This window comes from Balaenoptera ricei, chromosome 2 (genome assembly GCF_028023285.1).
Source record: "Balaenoptera ricei isolate mBalRic1 chromosome 2, mBalRic1.hap2, whole genome shotgun sequence".
NCBI classification, from domain to species: domain Eukaryota; kingdom Metazoa; phylum Chordata; class Mammalia; order Artiodactyla; family Balaenopteridae; genus Balaenoptera; species Balaenoptera ricei.
This window is the reverse complement of record NC_082640.1, coordinates 103844947-103867079: the sequence shown is the minus strand read 5'-3', so window position 1 is coordinate 103867079 and position 22133 is coordinate 103844947. Positions and strand designations below refer to the sequence as shown.

The window sequence follows — 22133 nt, the reverse complement described above, 5'->3', positions numbered from 1 at the left end:
TTACGTTATAGGCGCGCGTCCGGGGGGCGGGAGTCAGCTGAGCTGCTCGGGCGAGGTTGGGATCACCTGAGTTCGGCTAGGGGGAGCCGGTGATCTCCTGGGGGCGGGAGTTGGGTGCAGTACTGCGCCAGATTCAAGGGGGAGAGCTCCCCGGTCTTCTCGCTCTGTAAGGCGAGAGTGAGAAGATCCTCAGGATTTTACAGAGGAGGAGTCGGCGGCGGCGGCGGCGGATTGCCAGGATCTGTCAGATCCCTGTCGAGGCTGGGGAGTCGCAGCTTCCAATCCGGGGAGACGGGGATCCCTGGGGGGAGCCCTGTTGTAATCCCTGGGCCCAAGACGGAGGACCCACAGGCCGGGTACCATGGCGTCTATCCTGGATGAATACGAGGACTCCCTCTCCCGCTCGGCCTTCTTGCAGCCCGGCTGCCCCAGCGTCGGCATCCCCCACTCGGGTAAGGGAAGTGAGGGCGCCGCTGCACCTCTTAGCTCTCCTGGCATCTGCAAGAGAGGAGCGGAGGGGGTGGCTCCAGGAGCTTGGGTTCACCTCCTGGACGTGCAGTCCGGGTCTAGGCCCTTGATTCTCCTCAGGCTCTTATGGCCCCCAGCTGGTGGATGGTCGAAGATTGAAAGAGCAGCAAGAGCAGCCGCGTGATCTAGGCCCTGCCACTAGAGTCCTTCTAAGAGGGAACTGGGACTCAGATAAGGAAGTGTCTTGCTTAGAGGGCCGCAGTTGGGAAAACTGAGAACAGGCTCAGATGAGAATAGGCTTCATCTGATTCGGTGTTTTTCCCACCAGGCCCCTTCTGGAGGTGAGAGGAAGAGAGTGGGCAAAGAACTGGTGAAATGGGAGTGTCGTAGGGGAAGGAGGGATGGTCCTAGAGGGAACTTTGTCACTGAACAGGGGAAAATGAAGTACTTTAGGCTTTTGCTAGAGCTGTGTGCAGCTGGGCATTGAGGGGAAATTTCTGTAGAAAGTAGTACAGAGTTGGCAGAGGGGTCTGAAGCTCTGGAATATTTTGAGCAATGGTAAAGAATAAGAGTAAAGACTAGAGAGAAAGCACCAGCAGTTTGTTAACCAACTGATTGGAAGCATTCCCCAAGGATCCCTCCACCCTCATTCTTCTGGAGACTCACAGAGTATTACTGCATGGGCAAGGAGGAGGGGAGAGAGTGGAACTAGACTACTTTAGTTGAGCTGGGATTGCTTGGCCAAAGATTGATAAGGGAGAATACCCAACCCTTCCCCGCCCACCCCATTACCACTGGGAACAGGTATATCATGGTGTAACAGCATACCAAGGGTTCAAAGAATCAACCCCTCACTGCTTTCAGAGATGTGGGAAGAGCCCAGAACCCCTAATGTAGCCTAGGACTAATGTAGAGGTGATTAGCAAACTGCTTGATATATTGATATTCAGGTGTTGGCTAACCAAGGTCCTGGGGTAGCAATATGTTGGGAAGGTGGAGAGGAATATATTGCCCTTCCTCCCTCTGTTCCATAGCTAACCTTTCCTTGGCTCCTCACCTAGGATATGTGAATGCCCAGCTAGAGAAGGAAGTGCCCATTTTCACAAGGCAGCGCATTGACTTTACCCCTTCTGAGCGTATCACCAGTCTTGTCATCTCCTGCAATCAGCTCTGCATGAGCCTGGGCAAGGATACACTACTCCGGTAAGTGAGGACCCAAAAGGTTTAGGAGTAGGGAGTGGATTGGTGGTATTTTGGAACTACTGACTGACCGGGCCTTTTTTCCACTCTGGGCAGGTTAAACAGTGGATTTGGAATTTTCAGGAAATATCCTATCCCTTCCTAAAGAGAACCAGTGTAGCGTAGTAGACCCGGACTCTGAGCTCAGCTCTCCCACTTAACAGGGATGGAATCTTGAGCAAGTCACCCAGTCTTTCTGAACACGTCCCTTCATCTGTTAAAGACAGTACCAACCCACAAGTTAGTCATGTAGATAAGCTGAACGGTCTAGAGTCCTGAAGTAAATACACTATAAATGGAAATAAAATATCTCAATAAAACTGAAAATAAATAGTATAAGTAAATGGAACTAATATATGACAAAGGTGTCAGCAAAATTGTTTATCTATCCAGAATAACCATCTGGGATGAAACAGAGCTAAACCTCTGTATCATAAAAATGAATTCTAAGTGAAATAATTATTTGAATATAAAAAATAGTGTGAATATTAAAAGAATATTTAATAAATTTCTATGTTCTTGGGGTGAAGAGAGACCTTCTTACTCAAGCTAGAAAATCCAGAATCTACAAGGGAAAAGGTAGATAGATTTGACCACGTGGTGATTGCTGTTATGACAAAATAAAAATAAAAAAGCATATGAAGCAGGTCAGGACAAAAGATGGTGGGAAAATAATGTTTTTCCACATATGACTGAAGATTTACTTTTCTGTTCCTTAAAAAGCCCTTAGAAATTAATAAGAAAAAGACAGTCCAGGGAATTCCCTTGTGGTCCAGTGGTTAGGACTCGGCGCTTTCACTGCTGGGGCCCAGGTTCAGTCCCTGGCTGGGGAACTAAGATCCCGCAAGCTGTGAAAAAAAAAAAAAAAAAAGACAGTTCAGTAGAAAAGGGAGGGTAAACAATATAAACAAGCAGTTCACAGAAGAGGAACTCCAAATTTTCCAGTAAACATCTGAAAATAATTTTCAACCTGTGGGAAATGCAAATCAAAATCACAGTAAGATACCATTTTTTTTTAACCTATCAGATTAGCAAAAATTTTAAACAGTAATATATGATGCTGGTGAAGATACACAGAGATGGACTCTCATACATTGGTGGAAAGAGTATAAACTGCCACCATCGTTTGGAGAAATAATCTGGCAATGTCTGTTAAACACTGAAATATCTATAACTTTGACCTGGCAATCCCACTTTGGGGAATACATACCATAGAAAGAAAAGTACCAGTTTGTAAAGGTATAGATACAAGGATGTTGATTCCAGCAGTATTTGTGGTAGGAAAAACTGGACCCAAGCTGCATATCCATCAATAGGAAAATGATTAAGTTATAGTTCACCCATAAAAGGGAATATTATGCAGTTATTAAAACAATGAGTTAGCTGTATCTGTTGACCCAGTGGGACGTTCATGAAATATCATTGAGAAAAGCAAATTATAAATTAATATGCATACACACACATATATACAATGTGAAAACATTTTTGTAAAAACTGATAAAATAAGCTTGTTTCTATTATGAACATGGAGAAAGATGTTAACATCAGTTTTTTCCGTTGGGAATAATAGGAGTTTGGGAAGAAAATCATTAACTTTTTCTTCATACACTGTTGTATTGATTCTTTAGTTAGAGTGAGCATATAATTTGAAAAGAATTTAATAAGGGAAATACCTTAAATAGGAAATAATCTTAAGGGAGCACCCCTCAAGGTTATTGTGAAGGTTAATTGAGGTCATACTAGCTCAAGCTCTTGGCATGGTGCTTGGTATATGGAAAGTGCTCAGTAACCACTAGCTACTATTTGTTGTTCCCTTTTTACCCCAGCATTCTGGGATACCCCTGCCTATCTTCCTAGATGCACTGGAGGTATGTTGAGCAGAAGGAAAAGACTTCTGCTTAGTGACTTCTCAGAATGAAGTGGGGGTGTTCTCAGAGCTGAGCATTCTTAAGGAGGACCCCATGTGTGTTTCAGAGTTTCCCTTGGGATTGTATTCAGAATTTTATGCGTCTATGTAGATTTCAGGGAAGAAAGGCTATGCCTTTCATCAGATTATAAAGAGGTCTGTGATTCAACAGAAGGATCTGCCCTTCTCTGGAGTGAGGCTGTGACTCTTGTCCCAACAGCATTGACTTAGGCAAAGCAAATGAACCCAACCACATGGAGCTGGGGCGCAAGGATGATGCCAAAGTTCACAAGATGTTCCTGGACCCTACTGGTAAGTGGTGGTAGAGTTCTGAGATGGGGGGTAGGGGGTGGGGGGTGTTGAGGGTAGGTCACTGCCTGGGTGGGTGGGATCTGAGGGTGGGAATGGCAGCATCCTCTAGGGTGCCATGCTCTCCCCCACTCCAGGCTCTCACCTGCTGATCGCTCTGAGCAGCACTGAGGTCCTCTACGTGAACCGTAATGGACAGAAAGTTCGGCCCCTGGCACGCTGGAAGGGGCAGCTGGTGGAGAGTGTGGGCTGGAACAAGGCCCTGGGTACCGAGAGCAGCACAGGCCCCATCCTGGTCGGCACTGCCCAAGGCCAGATCTTTGAAGCAGAGCTCTCGGCCAGTGAGGGTGGGCTTTTTGGCCCTGCCCCGGATCTTTACTTCCGTCCGTTGTATGTGCTAAATGAAGAAGGGGGCCCAGCACCTGTGTGCTCCCTCGAGGCGGAGCGGGGCCCTGAAGGGCGTGGCTTTGTCATCGCCACCACTCGGCAGCGCCTCTTCCAGTTCATAGGCCGAGCAGCCGAGGGAGCAGAGGCCCAAGGCTTCTCGGGGCTCTTTGCTGCCTACACTGACCACCCACCCCCATTCCGTGAGTTCCCCAGCAGTCTGGGCTACAGTGAGCTGGCCTTCTACACCCCAAAGTTGCGCTCTGCGCCCCGGGCCTTCGCCTGGATGATGGGGGATGGCGTGTTGTATGGCTCGTTGGACTGCGGGCGTCCCGACTCCCTGCTGAGCGAGGAGCGGGTCTGGGAGTACCCAGAGGGGGTGGGTCCTGGGGCCAGCCCACCCCTGGCCATCGTCCTGACCCAGTTCCACTTCCTGCTGCTGCTGGCGGACCGGGTGGAGGCGGTGTGCACGCTGACGGGGCAGGTGGTGCTGCGGGACCACTTCCTGGAGAAGTTTGGGCCGCTGAAGCACATGGTGAAGGACTCCTCCACGGGCCACCTGTGGACCCACACCGAGCGGGCCGTCTTCCGCTACCAGGTACAGCGGGAGGCCCGGGATGTCTGGCGCACCTACCTGGACATGAACCGCTTCGACCTGGCCAAAGAGTATTGTCGAGAGCGGCCTGACTGCCTGGACACGGTCCTGGCCCGGGAGGCCGACTTCTGCTTCCGCCAGCATCGTTACCTGGAGAGTGCCCGCTGCTACGCCCTGACTCAGAGCTACTTTGAGGAGATTGCCCTCAAGTTCTTGGAGGCCCACCAGGAGGAGGCGCTGGCCGAGTTCCTGCAGCGAAAACTGGCCAGTTTGAAGCCTGCTGAGCGCACCCAGGCCACGCTGCTTACCGCCTGGCTGACGGAGCTCTACCTGAGCCGACTCGGGGCCCTGCAGGGTGACCCTGAGGCCCTGAACCTCTACCGGGAAACCCGGGAGCGTTTCCGCGCCTTCCTAAGCAGCCCCCGCCACAAGGAGTGGCTCTTCGCCAGCCGGGCCTCCATCCACGAGCTGCTCGCCAGCCACGGGGACACAGAGCACATGGTATACTTCGCTGTGATCATGCAGGACTATGAGCGCGTGGTGGCATACCACTGCCAGCATGAGGCCTACGAGGAGGCCCTGGCCGTGCTGGCCCGCCACCGTGACCCCCAGCTCTTCTACAAGTTCTCACCCATCCTCATCCGTCACATCCCTCGCCAGCTGGTGGACGCCTGGATTGAGCTGGGCAGCCGGCTGGATGCCCGGCAGCTCATCCCTGCCCTGGTGAACTACAGCCAGGGTGGCGAGGCCCAGCAGGTGAGCCAGGCCATCCGCTACATGGAGTTCTGCGTGAACGTGCTGGGCGAGACTGAGCAGGCCATTCACAATTACCTGCTGTCGCTCTATGCCCGAGGCCAGCCAGCCTCGCTGCTGGCCTACCTCGAGCAGGCCGGGGCCAGCCCGCACCGGGTGCATTATGACCTCAAGTACGCGCTGCGGCTCTGTGCTGAGCATGGCCACCACCATGCTTGCGTCCACGTCTACAAGGTCCTGGAGCTGTATGAGGAGGCTGTGGACCTGGCCCTGCAGGTGAGCCAATGAGCCTTGACCCTGTCCAGGAGAGGGACCTGGAGAGCAGTAGCTTCAGGTGCTGAAGGGTCGGAGGGACACTGTGGCTAGGGGGTGCTGGCTTCTCTCCCAGAGAGGAACTGTAGTATAGAGGTTAAGAACACAGACTCAAGTCAGGGTTTGAATTCTGGTTCTGCCTCTTACTAAGCTGTGTGACCTCTGGCTGGTTTCTGAACCTCTCTTTGCCTCAGATGATTCAGACGCAAAATGGGGATGATGTTATAGTACTTCCCTCACAGGTAAGTTCTGCATACCTGCTAGCCACAATTGCAGAAGGGGAAAGTGCTGAGTTGCATTGCTCAAATCATGAATTATCACCTGCGTAGGATCGTGTGAAGTGCTATTTAAAATTCGAGGGAATTCCCTGGCGGTCCAGTGGTTAGGACTCTGCACTTTCACTACCAAGGGCGTGGGTTCGATCCTTGGTCGGGGAACTAAGATCCCGCAAGCCACGCAGCGAGGCCAAAAAAAAAAAAAATTGAATTCCTGGGTCTGAACCCAGGACTTACTGAATCAAAATGTCTGGGTGGGGCCCAGAAATCTGTATTTTGGATATGCTCCCCAGGTGATTTGTAAATTCACTAAAATTGCAGGCCCACCGTCGTAAGTAGCGTTTGCATAGCTCTGACAGAGGCAGGCCCATTACCGAGACAGGTTCCTTCCCAGCCCCGAGAAGCCCCGTCTTACTTGCTGCCAGGAGTGCTGGGCCTCTGTCTTTCCCACAGACCCTGTCCTGAGTGGGACCTGACCCTAACACTCTCAGCCTCCCCACAGGTGGACGTGGACCTGGCCAAGCAGTGTGCTGACCTGCCCGAGGAAGATGAGGAGCTGCGCAAGAAGCTGTGGCTGAAGATCGCTCGGCATGTGGTGCAGGAGGAGGAGGATGTGCAGACGGCCATGGCCTGCCTGGCCAGCTGCCCCCTGCTCAAGATCGAGGACGTGCTGCCTTTCTTCCCTGACTTCGTCACCATCGACCACTTCAAGGAGGCGATCTGCAGCTCGCTGAAGGCTTACAACCACCACATCCAAGAGCTGCAGCGGGAGATGGAAGAGGCCACGGCCAGCGCCCAGCGCATCCGGCGAGACCTGCAGGAGCTGCGGGGCCGCTATGGCACCGTGGAGCCCCAGGACAAATGTGCCACCTGCGACTTTCCCCTGCTCAACCGCCCTTTTTACCTCTTCCTCTGTGGCCACATGTTCCACGCTGACTGCCTGCTGCAGGCCGTGCGGCCTGGCCTGCCGGCCTACAAGCAGGCCCGGCTCGAGGAGCTACAGCGAAAGCTGGGCACCGCTCCACCCCCTGCCAAGGGCTCTGCCCGGGCTAAGGAGGCCGAGGGGGGCGCTGCCACCGGGGGGCCCAGCCGGGAACAGCTCAAGGCTGACCTGGATGAACTGGTGGCCGCTGAGTGCGTGTACTGTGGGGAACTGATGATCCGCTCTATTGACCGGCCCTTCATCGACCCTCAGCGCTACGAGGAGGAGCACCTCAGTTGGTTGTAGGAATGTGTCAACCCCGATAGGCGGGCAGGCGGTCGGGGGCTGTCCCTTCTTGGGAAGGCCACAGCGTCATCTGTCCTTGGTCTCCTGGAGGCTGCTGGGCTGGGACTGTGGTGGGGGGAGCGGAATTATAGCTGTTGTCCTCGAGGGGTGAGCTGTGAGTGCATTCTGCCAGCTGCCCGTGCTGTTCTTCAGGGCTGCCTTAGAGCTGCTGTTTTGCCAGGCCGTCAGCCTGCTTCCCAACAGAGGGCCTTAGCCTGGAGAAGTCAGAATTCTGACCCCATTACCATCCCCCCTGCATCTAACAGCTCTTTCTTCCTTTTCCCTCCTCACACACATCATGTTCTCTTTCTGGAGCACTACCTACCATTATTCCTTTTCACTCTGTGGCTCTTCTCCCTCAGAAGCCCTCTCTTCTGTCAGCTTCTAGGTCCCACAGGTGAAAAGACAACCCCTCCAAGTCCTGGGCATGGGGTGGGGGGAAAGGTGGTGCTGATGGTGGGCATGCTCTTGTGCACACTGTCTGGGGCTCCAGTGTGAGGGGTACCCTGGGGCAGAGGGCCTCACGGAGGACAGTGGGAGATGGTGATGGGGTGGAGAGCATTAAACTGTCTGTGCTGGTGACTGTGGAGTTGATGGCTTTGTGTTGATGCTGGGCAGAGTGGTGTGTGAGTGATCTCCAAGAGGGGCTAGGGTGTCACGGGGAAGCTGCCAGGGCCCTGCGTGTTCAAGCCTTGGCCCTTGCTCCTTTTCCTGGAGATGTGACAGGATGATTTTGCCATTTTCTGCTCACTTCTTTGCCTTCCACTGTATCCATTCTGACTCCAGGCTTCGGTTGGGAATTAGGGCCCACCCTCCCAAGTCTAGGAGCAGGGACTGTTCTTCCCTTCGGCCAGCAGGTGGTGTTGCTCCCCACAGAACCCTCCACACTCAGGCAGCAGGGGGCGCTGATTTCTCAAGTCACTTTCTCCGCTGGTGCTTCCTTGGTCTCTTTCCTCCCTAGTTGTTCCCAAGAGTTTTCTGGTAATCGCCACTGCCTAACCATAAATCTAAGCCCCTCATTCTTCCTCCCTCCACTGGCCCTTACGCATGCTAGATTTTGCTTGCCCCTCTCTTTGCCAGCCTGCATCCCTTCCTTCTCAACTTCTGCCCAGTTTTGATACTGCCCTACCACTGTCTGGCATTAAACCATGATTTTTTTTTTTTTTTTTTTTTTTTGGCCAAGCTGCGCGGCATGCGGGATCTTATTTCCCTGACCAGGAATCAAACCTGTGTCCCCTGCATTGGAAGCGCATGGTCTTAATCACTGGACCGCCAGGGAAGTCCCTTAACCATAATGTTGAGGTCCAACATGGAGGTGAGACTACCACTGCCACTATCCATGGCATTTGGCAGATATGTTTTCTCCCCATCTACCTCCTTTGACCTGCCCATCCCCCCCAGCTTACAGTTCTTTAGTTGTGGCTCGAGGCTAAGCCCTGGGGAGTCCTGAAGCAGGGCCTTCCTGTGACAGCAGCTGAGCACCCTTTGCTCCATGGACTGGTGTTCACAGTCCGCTGCCCAGGTTTATGGGTGTGGTCTGTCAGCTGCCCAGACTGAAACAAAGTAACAAGTGAGTGTTCCTGGAATCAGGCTGGGGTCAGGTCACCTGGCTAGTGACTGCAGGTTTCTCTCTTGCCCCTGCAGCCTAATCCTCTTCCAAGACTTTTATCTTCTGCAGCCCTGGGAGAATCTTGCCCTGCTTATACTTCTCCAGCCACTAGAACAACAGGGTCTCTTCATGGCCCCTGCCAAGGGATAGGGCCAGAAGCTGCCCATCTTTGATGAGCCTCAGACTCCCCATCTTGCCTCAGAAGCCAGAGTGGAAGCAAATGGGGGGTAGGGTCCCACTGGGTGGGTAGAGGGCATTCTAACCCTGTTCCGTTTCCCCCGTTCCAGGAAGATTTGGAGGGCTCCTGCTCCCCATGTGGCCTAAGGCTCCCCTCACACCTAGACATGCCCAGTAGAGGGCTCAGGGTTGTATTCCCCACTGTCAGTGAGTACTAGGTATAAACCTTGGCCCACCACTGGCATGGTCACTTGCTTACTTGGAACAGCTTGGGGCTTCTGTCTTTGCACATAATGGGTGTCTAATACATGTTAGTTAAACAAACACTGCCCTATTGCTCCCTCCTCCCAGAGGACTTGGCTAAGACAGCTTGGGACACCCCTGCCCCTTCTGTCCTCTCTTAAGCCTGCCCATCTGGTCCTAGGCTGCTTCCTCTTTCCTGGAAAAAGGCCCCAGTCTTCTCTGGCACTGACAGAATGGGGTTCCGTTGAGTCAGGGCAACGGGAAGCCACAGCTCTTAGATCCCTAGACACCAAGCAAGGCCTGGAGTGGAGGGGAGAGAGACGGCCCTCGGGGCCTTGGCCCTAAGCCTGGGGGAGGGCCAGGAGGGGGTGGGGTGGGGGAGCAGCTACGTGGGTAGGGGCCAAGATGAATGAGCTGCTCCTGGAGCAGGTCACTGGAAATAGGAGGAGTGGCCACAGGCAGTGACGCTGGGATCAGGGCAGGAGGCCTGTAAACAAGGAAGCCACCTGGGGGAGATGCAGGGCGGCCACTGGTCCTGGGGAGCAGGTGCTTCCTGAGGCCCGCCCTTGAGAGGGCCCTGGGGGGCCGCCTGGCCAAGTCAGCGGTGGGCACTAGGGGGTGCTGTCTACTGGCTTCCTGAACTCACCGGCTCCTTTCCTCCGCTCCAGGGGGGAGTGGCCCCCGGAGGGTGTGCCCGCCCTACGTCTGTGGCCCGGGTGACCCGTTCGCCGCCCTTCTCCTGTCCCCAGGGCAGACTGGCCAAAGGCACCAACCCTGGCAGGGAGGGCGCGAGGCTCAGAGCCTGGCCAGCCCGGGTGTGAGCTCATTCCCCCAGGACCACCAACTCCCGCAGTTCCTGCGCAGCGCCCCCCTGCCCCGAGCTCGGGTCACAGGCCGGGCACCCCAACCCCACTGGTTGGGAGGGGGCCTCCGGTCTCCAGGCTGCCCTTGGCGCTGGCCCCCCTGGCGCCAGGGAAACAAAAGGTTAGGGGGCCGAGAGGGAGTTATCGGGCCCCGCCACTACCACCGGGGGAGGGGGCCACGAGGGGCGCACCTCCTCCCCACTGCCCCAGCTCTGCAGATTCTTCGAGACACTTTCACAGGCGGAAATTCCCAGAGGTCAGAGGAGGGAAACGGTTAATTCCTTTTATTCAATGGGTCCCCCCTACACGCCTCCCCCCAACTTCCTCCCTCCACTTCCCGCCCCCCCCCTGTGTGAACAGGAAGTGGAGAGGAAAAGGCTCTGAGCAGAGCAGCTGGGAGCAGGAGGCAGGGAGTGGGCGGCAGGCTTGGTGCCAGCCCTGCCCCTCACGGTTCCTCGCTGGAGGGCCAGACCCACTGTGGCCTGGGAAAGAACCTGCAGTCCCGCTGGCGGGTGGCAGCAGAGCCGGGAAGCAGCCTTGTGTCGGAGCCCCCTTCCCTCAGCCTGCTTCCAGGTCAGAGGCTGCTGCACTGAGGGCGCAAAGCATCCTCTGCCCAAGACCCAGCTGCCCTTGCCACTGCAGCCCCACCCCCACTGAAGGCTGGGCATCCCGAGGCTGGCAGGCATCTCTTCAGGCAGCCGCCAGTCCTGGCAGTGGCTCCAGCCACTCAGCCCCTTGGCCCTGCCAGTTCTTTGAAGCTCATGCAGCGCTTCCTGTTTGGGGCAGGCGATGCCAGGGCCCCTCCCCCACCATTGTTCTGTAGAGACCATAGGTCCATCTGTTGCCCCATGGTGGGGCCCCTAGGGAGTGCCACAGGGGAGCAGCCCCACAAAGGACCCTGCTGGCAGCTTTGCTTACGTGGAGCGAGGCTGGGCCCTGCAGCAGGTTGAGGGTGAATGGTGGTCAAAGGCAGGCTCAGGATGGGTAGTGGGACAGAAGGAGGATGCTAGATGGTTCTAGTCCTTGGGCCACCTTCAGCTTTCTCCTCCACCTGGACCATGGAGATGACGATATTCAGGGAGCTATACATGCTGAAGCCACAAGGAGAGGGACACCATTCTTATGCCCAGCTTCCAAAAGGGAAAAGTGAGGCAGAGGGACAAACTTTGGCTAGGGATGGGCCATAAAAGGGGCACAAAGTAGGGTTCTTCTTTCAAGGGGATTAGCCCCTGCTTGCTGAATGCCCCCTATTGGGTGCTTTCCTCTCCCTGAGCAGCTTTGCCTTTTCTCAGCTTTCACCTTGAAGTAGCCCTTGAGCTGAGCAGTAGGAGCCATGAGGTCATGGGAGGTTAGGGTGGCCCTAGGTTGGTGACCAGCAACCGATGTCCACTGAGAACAAGCCCGGGCAGGCCTGGCAGAAAAGGAGAAAGGGGCATTGGTTTGGGCCCCAGGAAGGTGGGTGCTACTTCTGGTTTCCAGGCTGCCGTGGCCAAAGGTCTATTTGTGTTTCCCAGGTGGAGAGGCAGGTGCCGTGTATCTCCAGCTCACCTCCTCTGCTGAGGCGTGGTCTCATGGCTCTGACCTTGACCTGCTTCCTCCCACAGGGTTAGGACTCCAGACATGGTCTACTCCATTTTCCTCACCAGATCCTCTGGCTTCTCTCCCCAGCCCAGGACCTAAAACTGCCTAGATCACAGCTCCCGGAAGGTCAGAGCTGCAGAGACCTCAGATCGAGGCCATAGAGTGCTGTGAGACCTTTATTCAAATAAAAACATCCCTTATGGATGTCCAATACCTGAAATTGATATGCTGAGCATCCCTGGTGGGAGCTGGGCTGGGAGAGGGCGGGAAACGCCTTATTCACTGTCCTTTCCTCCTCCATCCCAATTTCTATGAGATGCCAGGATGCCCAGGAACCAAGTTTGAAAACCACTGAGCTGCTGATCCCACCTCCTGATTTTACAGATGCTGAATCCAAGAGAAATTTGTGGCTGACATGAGGCTCCATCCAGGATCCGGTCCCTTCTCCATGAGATTCAGCATCGGTCGGCAATGATCCCACGTCCCCTGGGAGCCAGACACGGTCCTAGACCCTTCACTGTGCTTCCTTTCCATCTCCAGTCAAGTGGGTTGAGCTGAGGGACAGGGAGGTGACCTGGAAAGAGCAGTCTCTGCTCTGTCATTTACCAGCTGTCAGTTTAATCACACCCTCAGAACCTCCATTTCTTCACCTGGAAAATGTGAATAAACACAGCAGACCTTGAGAGGCTCACATGAAGTTTAGGGAGAGCAGTGCAGCACATCTGTGGTTAGCCCGGGGCCTGGCACCCACACATCCCTGATGGCTTGCTTCTCCTCCACTTTACTCTGTGCCTGTTCCTCTAGGGCTGGGACCCTGTGAGCCCTATCATGGTTCTCTCCTCACAAACCCCTCTGATCTCCTCGTGGAAAATCAGAGTGGAATTGGAAGAGAGAGGCTTACTTGAGAAGGATTTTCTGGTTTCTCAAAAGATGGTCGTTCTGGGGAAGAGAGGTTCAGGATGAGCATGAGAGAGGAAGCACTCAGGCATATAGAATGTGGCCACTGAGGTGGGACAGGGGTGCTACCTTGGGGGACAGGGTCCTGGTTTCCTGGAGGAGAGAGGGCACTACTCCAGCTCCAGGGGACAGTTAGGAGAGGCTGAGGGGACTGGGACAGGCGTGGCTCCTCTGCCAGCCTGCCCTTATGGTCCAGCCCAGAGCTTGCACAACAGCCTGGCTGGCTGGCACTCCCCTGAGAGCCTCAGGAAGTCCCCCTTGTCCCCCCCTTGACCTTTGACCCTTTGGGCCTGCTGCAGGCCAGAATTCCAGGCAGCTGTCCTCCCTTTTACCTTCTGTTCCTGGCCATTTCCCTTTAAGGCTGGAACTCAGAGACATCCCAGACCCCCACCTTACAGCTCATCTTTTCACATGCTCTCAGTACAGACCAGCTGGAGCCTCCCCTAGGGCAGCTCCCTCTGTGAGCCAGTGGGGACCCTTGGCCGCAAGCCAGCAGGATCCTTGGAGTCCGAAGGGCCCAAGCCTTATAGGAGAGCCCCCCAACAAGTGCTCCTGAACTCCAGACATCCACCCAGGTGCCGTGCCCAACTTTATCCCTGTCCCAGAGTCCAGGCGGTGAAGCCAGCAACAGCAGACAGAGCCCCTCCTCCTCTGCCGCCATCCTCTGAGCAAAGTCAGAAGAGCCCTTGATACTGTTCCACATTAAACCATGCTGCGCCTCACGGCACTCGGCTGCGCAATCAAATAATTCCCTTTGGTTTTTCTAGCGGACTTTTTGCTTTTATTTTTTATCGTTTCTCGGCTTTTTTTTTTTTTTTTAAGCAATCAGTCTAAATTTGTCATCGCACATCCCCCATTTCCGCCCCCAATGGCCTCCTTTTCATCCCCTGGAATCTGGAAACCATATGTGTGGGCAGAAAGCCCCCAGCATCCCCCGCTGCACCCTGGCTCGTCCTGACCTCCTCAGGGGCAGCCTCTTAGCTGCGGGAGAGTCTAGGATCCAGGCTGGGGCTGGAAAGGGAGTTTCTCTTTGGACCTTCCCAGCTCAAGCCATGGAGAAGCCGTGTGGTCTAGTGGTTAGGGCTGGAACACACAGGTTCTGTCCCCAGAAATCTCTTTGACTAACGCTAGAAGCCTGGGAAAGTCCCCTTGGTACCCAGGGGACTCAGTCTCCCCACGAGCTGAGAGGCTCAGACCTTCACCTGCTAGCTCATCTCCTATCTGCCTTGGTAAAAGAGTTTTTGATCCAAAAATTTTGCTCTGTCACTTACAAGCTGTGTGACCTTGACAAATGGCTTAATCTTTCTGAACCTCAATTTCCTCATCTATAAATTAGAGATTATTATTCTGCCTATCTCCCGGTTTTAGAGTTAAATAAGAAAACATACTCTCAAGGGCCTAGTGTCAGGCATGCTGTAAATAAAAAGCTCAATAAACAGTAGTTGTTATTGTTAACAATAAGTAGACATACATAATGAGATGGGAGTGTCTTCTCAGCAGGCACTTCTCGGAGGCCCAATCTGCCCCTGCCTCTCCTGCTTAGGCTGCCTGTCTGGACCTTCCTCGGGCCTCCTCCAGCTCTAGAAGGGGCAGGGATGCGTTACCAGTAGCTGTGGATCAGGGCCGAGGCCCTGCTGCTCTTCCCTGTCTCCATGACAACCCCAGCCCCTCCCCTCCTTCCTTCCTCGGGAGCTTTCTGTTTACTGTAAACAGCTGCCCCAGCTCTGCCCTAGCTGATCCCGCCCAGGGCCAGCCAGACCCTCTCTGAACTGGGCACTGGTTTGATGTGTGAAGGTCTGGGCACAGCGTCTGGGCTCCACACAGCCTTGAACAGGCTCTGCTTTGCCACCTTGACTGGAGGGGAGGGAGGGAGGGGAAGAGCCTGTCACCTCAGACTAGGGCAGCCAGAGCCTCAGAGACAAGGAGCAGATAGAGCGTAATTGAGGAGGACCGTGCTGAGAGAGCCTGGTAGAGAGACCTCTGGCTTGGCCTTGGACTGACCTGGGTTCAAATCCTCGCCTGGATTTGCTCACTGTATGACTTCAGGCTGGTCATTTAACTTCTCTAAATGTCACTCAGTTTATTATTTGTAAAATGGAGATTATAACACCTTCCTCAGAGGATTGGTTGCTATGTAGATTGGTGATAACGCATGTACATTATCATGGCATGTTGCTAGCCTGCATTGATGGTGGCTGGATTTATTATTTCACCTCTCAGATGCTCTCATGCTCAGGGACCTTGCGTGAGTCCCTGCCCATTCCGCCGCCTCACACGCCTCAATCACACTAGCCTGCAAGCGTGTGTATGTATATACGCAGCAAACACATACAAGCCAGGTAATGAAATGAAACTCACAAGTGTCTGAGGCACAGGAGAATCTTCATGAAAGTGGAGGAAGAGTCTAGCTGTTTCCTAAGCCATTACTTGGGCCTAAGTGAGCCGACACTGGAGCTGGGACATCTGTGTGTACCACCATCACCAGGTCGCCACAACTGTCTAATTCTCTCTCCAAACAGCCCCCAGGATCACACCCACCCTCCTTGCCCAGCTGACCACAGTGCAGGAAGACAGGGAATGCTGTTAGGGTATGGCTCCCCTTTCCTGGGGATCAAGCTTTCAGGGCAAGCTGTCTGGGACGTGAGTCTCCTGGCTCCCAGCTCCCGAGGGGCTCACATTGGTTCCTTCGACTCTCCAGCACCTTTGGAAGTACCGGCCAGTTAGCGGAGACTTAAAGGGTGAGATTCAGACCTGCCATTCCCCTTACCACCAGAACCAGGAAAGGCTAGGGTTAGGCAGGGGCATTCATTGATTTGAGTCATTCCCCACAGGCCCATGAGTAAGAGTGGCTTTGGATTTCCAGGCCCTACTCCCCACCAAGATGCCTGTCGGGGTCTTCCAAGACTGGGTCCCTGTTGGTCCCAGGTGCAGTCCTGGGGTTCCGCCTTGGGCTTGGCTCCTTCCGGATCAGGGAGTAGCAGCTGGGGAGGCTTGTGGGCTTAGCTGACTCTGCTGCCCTCACACCCCTTTCGCTACAACTGGGCCTAACTCTGGAGTTTCTGTCCTCACCCGGGCATGGGCTGCATGAGAAAGGAGAGGAGCCCCCAGCACTAAGTCAGCCCCGTGGACAGGGCTGGAAATCCCCCACTTCTTACCTTGGCCGGTTGAGGAAACAGCCTCCCGGCAGAGGGCCGCCTCCCGCCAGGGACTTTTCTCCTGGGGGTGACACAGCATACAGGGCAGCTGCAGGGACCCCAGCCGCACTTCAGCCAGCCTGGGGTGAGGGGAGCAGCACACAGGACCACTCTCTCCCTTGTGGGAAGCATGGCAGCCAAAGGTCCTAGAACCCAACTGGGACATAGGCAGGCCCGAGAGGGTGGGCAGGGAGAAGGGAGGCCGCAGGGTTAGTGATGGCCCAGAAAGTCCACGCTGCTGGTGACATCCGGGAGTCTGACCGGGCCCAAGTGGTTCTGCACCCAGAGCTCACCAGCGCCTCCTCCATAGCTCCCTTCCCTCGCCCAGCACCCAATCTGAAACAGGCTTCTGATAGGCTATAAAGCCCTCACTGATCTCCCGGGGTGGTGGTCTTCAAACTTTTTTGATCATAAATATTTATGTATAGATTAGACACTATAGTCAAAACACATTAAATATTATTAAAGTTCAGTTTACTTATTAGATAAACAATGAATCTAAATTGAAATTCTCCTATTTCCTCCAGCCCCCAGACAGATGGCCTTGCTCACTCCTGCACGCAGCCCACTGAAGAGCCCACCACACTGAGAGGTGAAGGTAGGAGAGTCCCTCTCAGAGTTCACCATCCACTTTGCAGGAGGGTACAGGGTGGGGGGGACTAGTTTTCTTAATACATTTGCAAACCACAGACAATAGAGTAACTCACAGCTGAACCCCTTCTATTTGCTGTTGTTGTGAACTTTAAAAGAAACTTGGGGACCTCCCTGGTGGTCCAGTGGCTAAGACCCTGCGCTCCCAGTGCAGAGGGTCTGGGTTCAATCCCTGGTCAAGGAACTAGATCTCACATGCCATAACTAAGAATTTGCATGCTGCAAGTAGAGATCCTGCCTGCCGCAACTGAAGATCCTGCACGGGGTGACGAAGATCCTGTATGTTGCAACTAAGACCCAGCGCAGCCAAATAATAAATAAATAAATAAAAGAAGCAATCGACTGGCTTCAAAAAAATTTTTAAAGAAAGAAAGAAAAGAAACTTGGTCATCTTAGGTAAGACCCTATTGCTGCAGTCGTGGTTATGCTGCAGCTCCCCACCCCAAAGGCCCAGGCAGCCTAGAACCACAGCACCTGATGTAGAAAGTGAGTGTTTATCAAGGAAGAATGCAGAGACCCAGGATGTGTGTGTGTGTTGTGTGTGCATACACGTGCATGCGCGCCTGGGATGTGCCATTCAGACAGAACCTGCCCCCTTGCAGTTGCGGGGTGGTCTGCCCTTTCTGCCCCACTAGAGGGAAGGCAAGCCCAGGACCCTCTCCCTGCCCTTGGATATGTGGCCCAGCCCATGGAGCAGCCCTCTTAGCAGGGAGCAGCGGCCCCTCAGGCAGAGGGTAGGGGCCTGACTTTTCTGCCAAGGCCAGAGTTGTCACTGGCTCCAACTGGCCTGGCTGGCTCTGGGGCCAGCGCTTCCTCCTTCATTCAAAAGCCCAGCCCTGTAAGGGTGGCAGAGAGGGAGGGTGAAGGGAGGGCTCAACCTCCAGCCCCCTCCCCCCTCACTGACAGCTGTAATCTGCTTGGGAAAATCTCTTTTTTTTCCGCACAGGAAAAAATATTAGTTGTCCCGATAACAAGGAAAACAAAATCCAGCGCAGGGCATCAGAGACTTCCTGAGGCGGGAAACAATGTCCAGGGAGCTCAGTGGAGAAGCCCGAGCTGGGAGGCTGAGGGGGAGCTGAGAGAGGACACTGGTCCAGGCCTATCCGGCCGGCGGGGGAGGGGGATGACAGATCGAGGAACTTGGAAAAAAGATTTCCCCCCCAAAACCTTGAAGTCTGGGCTGTTGAGCTATATCCGGGAAATGATTCAGGACCGCTGCACGTCCCTAAACGGGATCAGGCCCCATCAGCTCAGGTGCTCTGAGTCTACCTCTCTTCCCTCCCAGTCCCCAGCCTGTTCTCCTGGGTACTGTCCCCCTCATCTGGGGGGCTGGGGATGAGGCAGGAGGGTCCCTTCCTGGGCACCTGGAGAGGCCATGGGCACCCCATGGGTGCACCTCTCCCAGTCTTCTTGCCTTGTCTGCCCACAGTTGCTTCCCTGGGTAACCTTCCATTGGGAGTGGGGGGTTTCAAGAAGGGGAGGACTTCTCCAAAGGCCCCATCCCCAGGTCTAGGGGACTCTGTTGCCCATTTTCCTCTCGGCCCAGGGCACCTGCACCATTTGGTCCAGTGGGTGTGGCCTCTGAGCATTATGGGCTCTGGGGAGGGGCGTGCTCCCAGCAAGCAGTAGTCTGACTCTGACTGCACACTGGGTCACTTAGAGGCTTCCGGAAAATACCAGTGCCTCCTAGGCCTCATCCCAGACCAATTATATCAGAATCTCTAGGGAGCTGCTCAGGTGATTCTTATATATATATTTTTTTAATATTTATTTATTTATTTTGGCTGCGCCAGGTCTTAGTTGCGGCACGCGGGATCTTCGTTGTGGCATGTGGGATCTTTTTTTAGTTGCGGCATGCGAACACTTAGTTGTGGCCTGTGGGATCTAGTTCCCTGACCAGGGATCAAACCCGGGCCCCCTGCATTGGGAGCACGGAGTCTTATCCACTGGACCACCAGGGAAGTCCCTGCTCAGGTGATTCTTGTGTGCTTCATGGAGCGGGGGATTCTTGAGAACTCCCCGCTCCATGAACCTGTGACCCTTTGGTCACTTGCTGGCTGGTCCCCTTCACCTCTAGCATCAGCACTGGCCTCTCAGTTTCAGATTGGAGCCCCTCAGAATTTACCACCTAGCCAGTGGCCTCCAGAGGTGCCTGCAGAGTTCCCTGACCAGCTGGAGGCCAGCTGCCCAGCCCAGTAGCAGGTTCTGGGTTACCCCACCCCCTCCCTCTGCTCCTTCTTCTTCCCCCTGGGCAATGACGCTTGGGGCCTTTGTTCTCAGCCAATAAGAGTGTGACCAGAAACCTACCCACAGCTTAATTACAGCTCCATTCACTGGCCATAGGCTGGCCACGGTCCACACTCAACCTGCCCAGCTCTCCCGCTCAGCATCCCCCACTCCCCACAGCCTGTAGCCCAGGCAAGCCCAGCGCAGCTCCTCCCCACACCCCAGGGTCATCTCCAGCTTTGTTCTCAGCAGGACCCGAGATTCCTTCCCCCACAATGCCCTTAGCCCTTGCTCTGTACAAAACTTAGGGTCCTCAGGGAGATCTAGGCTCTGAGCCTTTGTGGCTTTCCCCAAAGGCTGGGGGCGCCCCGCCAGAGTGCTGCTGCTGTGCCACGCCACATACTGAGCTTACATGGGCTTACTCTGAAGTCAGACTATTCCTGGTTCTTTTTTTTTTTTAATTTTCCTGGTTCATTTTTGATTGTTCATAAGCATGTTCCAGTCTCCTACGGGCTATGTCTATAGGGGAGTAAGTACACGCAGGAGCCACAGTCCCTCCCCTCAAAGGCCTTCTCAGTACAGAGGGAAGGACTGTAATGAGCTATCACAAGGTAGTACCATTTGAATTCCTTGAAACCTTCTCAGGAATTCCCCACCAGCACAGCGCACGGAGTATTTTGGACACTCCAGAAATGTTTGTTGAATGAATATTTGTTTCTTAAGTGGCGCACAGTACGTCCCTCCCCTAGCAGTACACATAAAAGGAGATATCTCAGGGGTCAGGGACAAGATGGCGTTCCAGTTGCATCAAATGGGGGAGAGTGGAGGGTAGAATGAGCTGCGGCCTGTGGCCTGGCTGAAGAGAACTCACTAGGGTCCTTTTTTGTTCCTGGCTAGGTTTCTACCAACTGAGGGGCTTGCAGGTCCCCAAGGTCTGTCCAGAGGGCCAGTGGGTTACCAGTCCCTCTGCCCCAGTTGTGTTGCCCACCTGGAGAATCACCAGAGATCCTGAGAGGCAGGACCACAGAGCAGGCTTCTCCCTTCTCCTAAGGGGGCCTTCTTGGCCTGGGATTCCCAGGGGTCTCCCCTTTCCCTCTGAAAGAGACCATCCTAGCTCCCAGCCTTCATCAGCATTTTCCAAACAGGTGGAGGATATTGTGGACAAGTGGCCACCTGGCTACAGGAGAGGGGAAGCCCCATTGCTCATCCCTGGGGCTTCATCCTCCCCAGGGGGAAACGGTTGGCCGAGAAGCCACTGCCTGCTCCCCAGAAGCTAAGGATCTGACCCTTGGCCTGGGCAGTGGGCAGCAGGTTTCAGGAGCTTGGGGTGAGGGGGCTTAGAAGGGAGGGGCTCCAGTCCCAGCTGCCTAGCTTTGGGTACTAACAGGCCACGCTGGGGGCAGCCGAGATTGGGGGGGAGCACCACCACCTGCTTTTCCTTGTTTTGTTTTCAGGGCACTAATTACTGTGCTGAGCTCCGAGCTGCCTAATGAGGCCGTTTGGATTTCCTGTTGTTCTGGCTTCCCAAGACCCTTAAAGGGCCAGCATCGCTCTAGGAGCGTGCCGGGTGGGACACCAAGCGCTCCGGTGAGGGCGAGCACAGAGGGGCTATCCCTAGGCTTGGCCTGAATGCCAAGGGCAGTGAGAGGGGCTGGTCCAGTACTTCCCGGCCGCCCTCACGCCCTCCAAGAGGACCTGCTCAGAAGTGCCCGCACCGGAAGCAAGAGCTTCAGAACTGTGTAGCCTGGCCAGAGCATGTGATTGGGGGGAGGGGGAGGCAAGGAGGCCAGGGCTGAGGAAGAAAGGCTGGTGATGTCACCAGTGCCCAGACTGTGAGAACCACTGCAGCACCAGGCAGGAGGGAAACGCCGTGACGTCCTGTTCCCCCCTCACCCTGGAAAATAAACACTTGTTGTCTGAGTGGCCAGCGCCACTTCCGAAGGGGCAGGCTGGCCGGGCTAGAGGCTCAGAAACGGGCCTGAGCCCAGCTTTGAGCAAAGGCCTTTGCCCAAGATGCGCAGAAAGGCCTGTGGGTCAGGCCGCCCCGAACTCAGCCCCGCTACAGCACACCACCCAAACGGGGCTTAATGGGTGCATTCGCCCCCTCTGCACCTTAGGGCTCATCTTTGCACATGAAGGAGCTGAGAACAGCTAGGGATGCCAGGGAACCCCCTTCCACACTTGCCGGGGGTTGCAGACCGACTGGCAGGGCAGGTGTGGGTGGGGGGCGTCTGCCTCCTGAGTCTCCCTCAGATGTGAGTCACAGCCTAGGCCCTAGGACCTGTCCTAGGTGCCCTTCAGGCTGCCCCGAACTGTGGGTCCCCTGGGCCCCAGGAGGCCTGGCCTGCAGCGCCCTCCCCCACAGACGGGGTGACGACATTGTTGTTCTTATACGGGGCCTTCCGCCTGGAGTTCCGGCTCCGCTAAATGGTGGGAATGAGGGTCCCAGGGACAAAGCCAGCCTGGTTCCCGCAGCCACCTCAGAATGGACGGAATCCCCATTGTGTGCGGGCGCCCTGTGCCCGCCCTCCCCTTGCCCGCGCCGGACATGCCAACAAACAGCTCATTGAGCCCGGGGGAGGGGCGCAGGAGACAACAATGTCCCCCAGCGGGCCAGGGCAGTGAGCTCAGCTGGGGGTGGGGGCTGCCATGGAGGCCGGAGGGCGATGATCTCAGCCTGGGGAGGGCCGGCCTGTGAGACCGGCTGACCCTGGCCTGGCCGCCCCGGTGAGGCTGAGAAGGGCTGACGGGGCTGGCCTCGCCCTTGCTGCCCCACCCCCTGGGCCGAGCTGGGAACTGACCGGCGCTTCTCACGCTTAAACTGCCCCCGCCAAGGGCACACAACAGGCGCAGCAGGGGGGCCCACAGGACCCAGCAAGCCACCCCAGACCCAAGAGGCTGGTGGACCCTCCCTCTAGCGGTGCCAATCCAGAAGCCCCTCAGCAAGGCCCAAACAGAGCTCTCCCACACCACCAGGCCACACTGGCCACAGCAGGACTTTTGGATCAAGAAGTGAATGCACTTTCTACACCCAGAACCATCTAAAGAGCAGGCAGCAGCCTGAAGAGGGAGGGAGGGTCCTATCTCTGGAGGTATTCAAGCCCTTGGCTATAGAATATGGGGT

The 22133-nt window shown here is 55.2% G+C and overlaps 1 protein-coding gene across 1 annotated transcript; it reads left to right on the top strand.

Moving 5' to 3' along the window:
• Window positions 1-4: 4 nt before the first annotated feature.
• Window positions 5-8650, top strand: VPS18 (VPS18 core subunit of CORVET and HOPS complexes). The gene is made up of 5 exons (XM_059913584.1): window positions 5-452; window positions 1530-1671; window positions 3834-3925; window positions 4060-5930; window positions 6744-8650. Exons 1-5 carry the CDS (start codon window positions 362-364, stop codon window positions 7467-7469), a joined length of 2922 nt encoding a protein of 973 aa, XP_059769567.1. The 5' UTR covers window positions 5-361; the 3' UTR covers window positions 7470-8650.
• Window positions 8651-22133: the final 13483 nt, after the last annotated feature.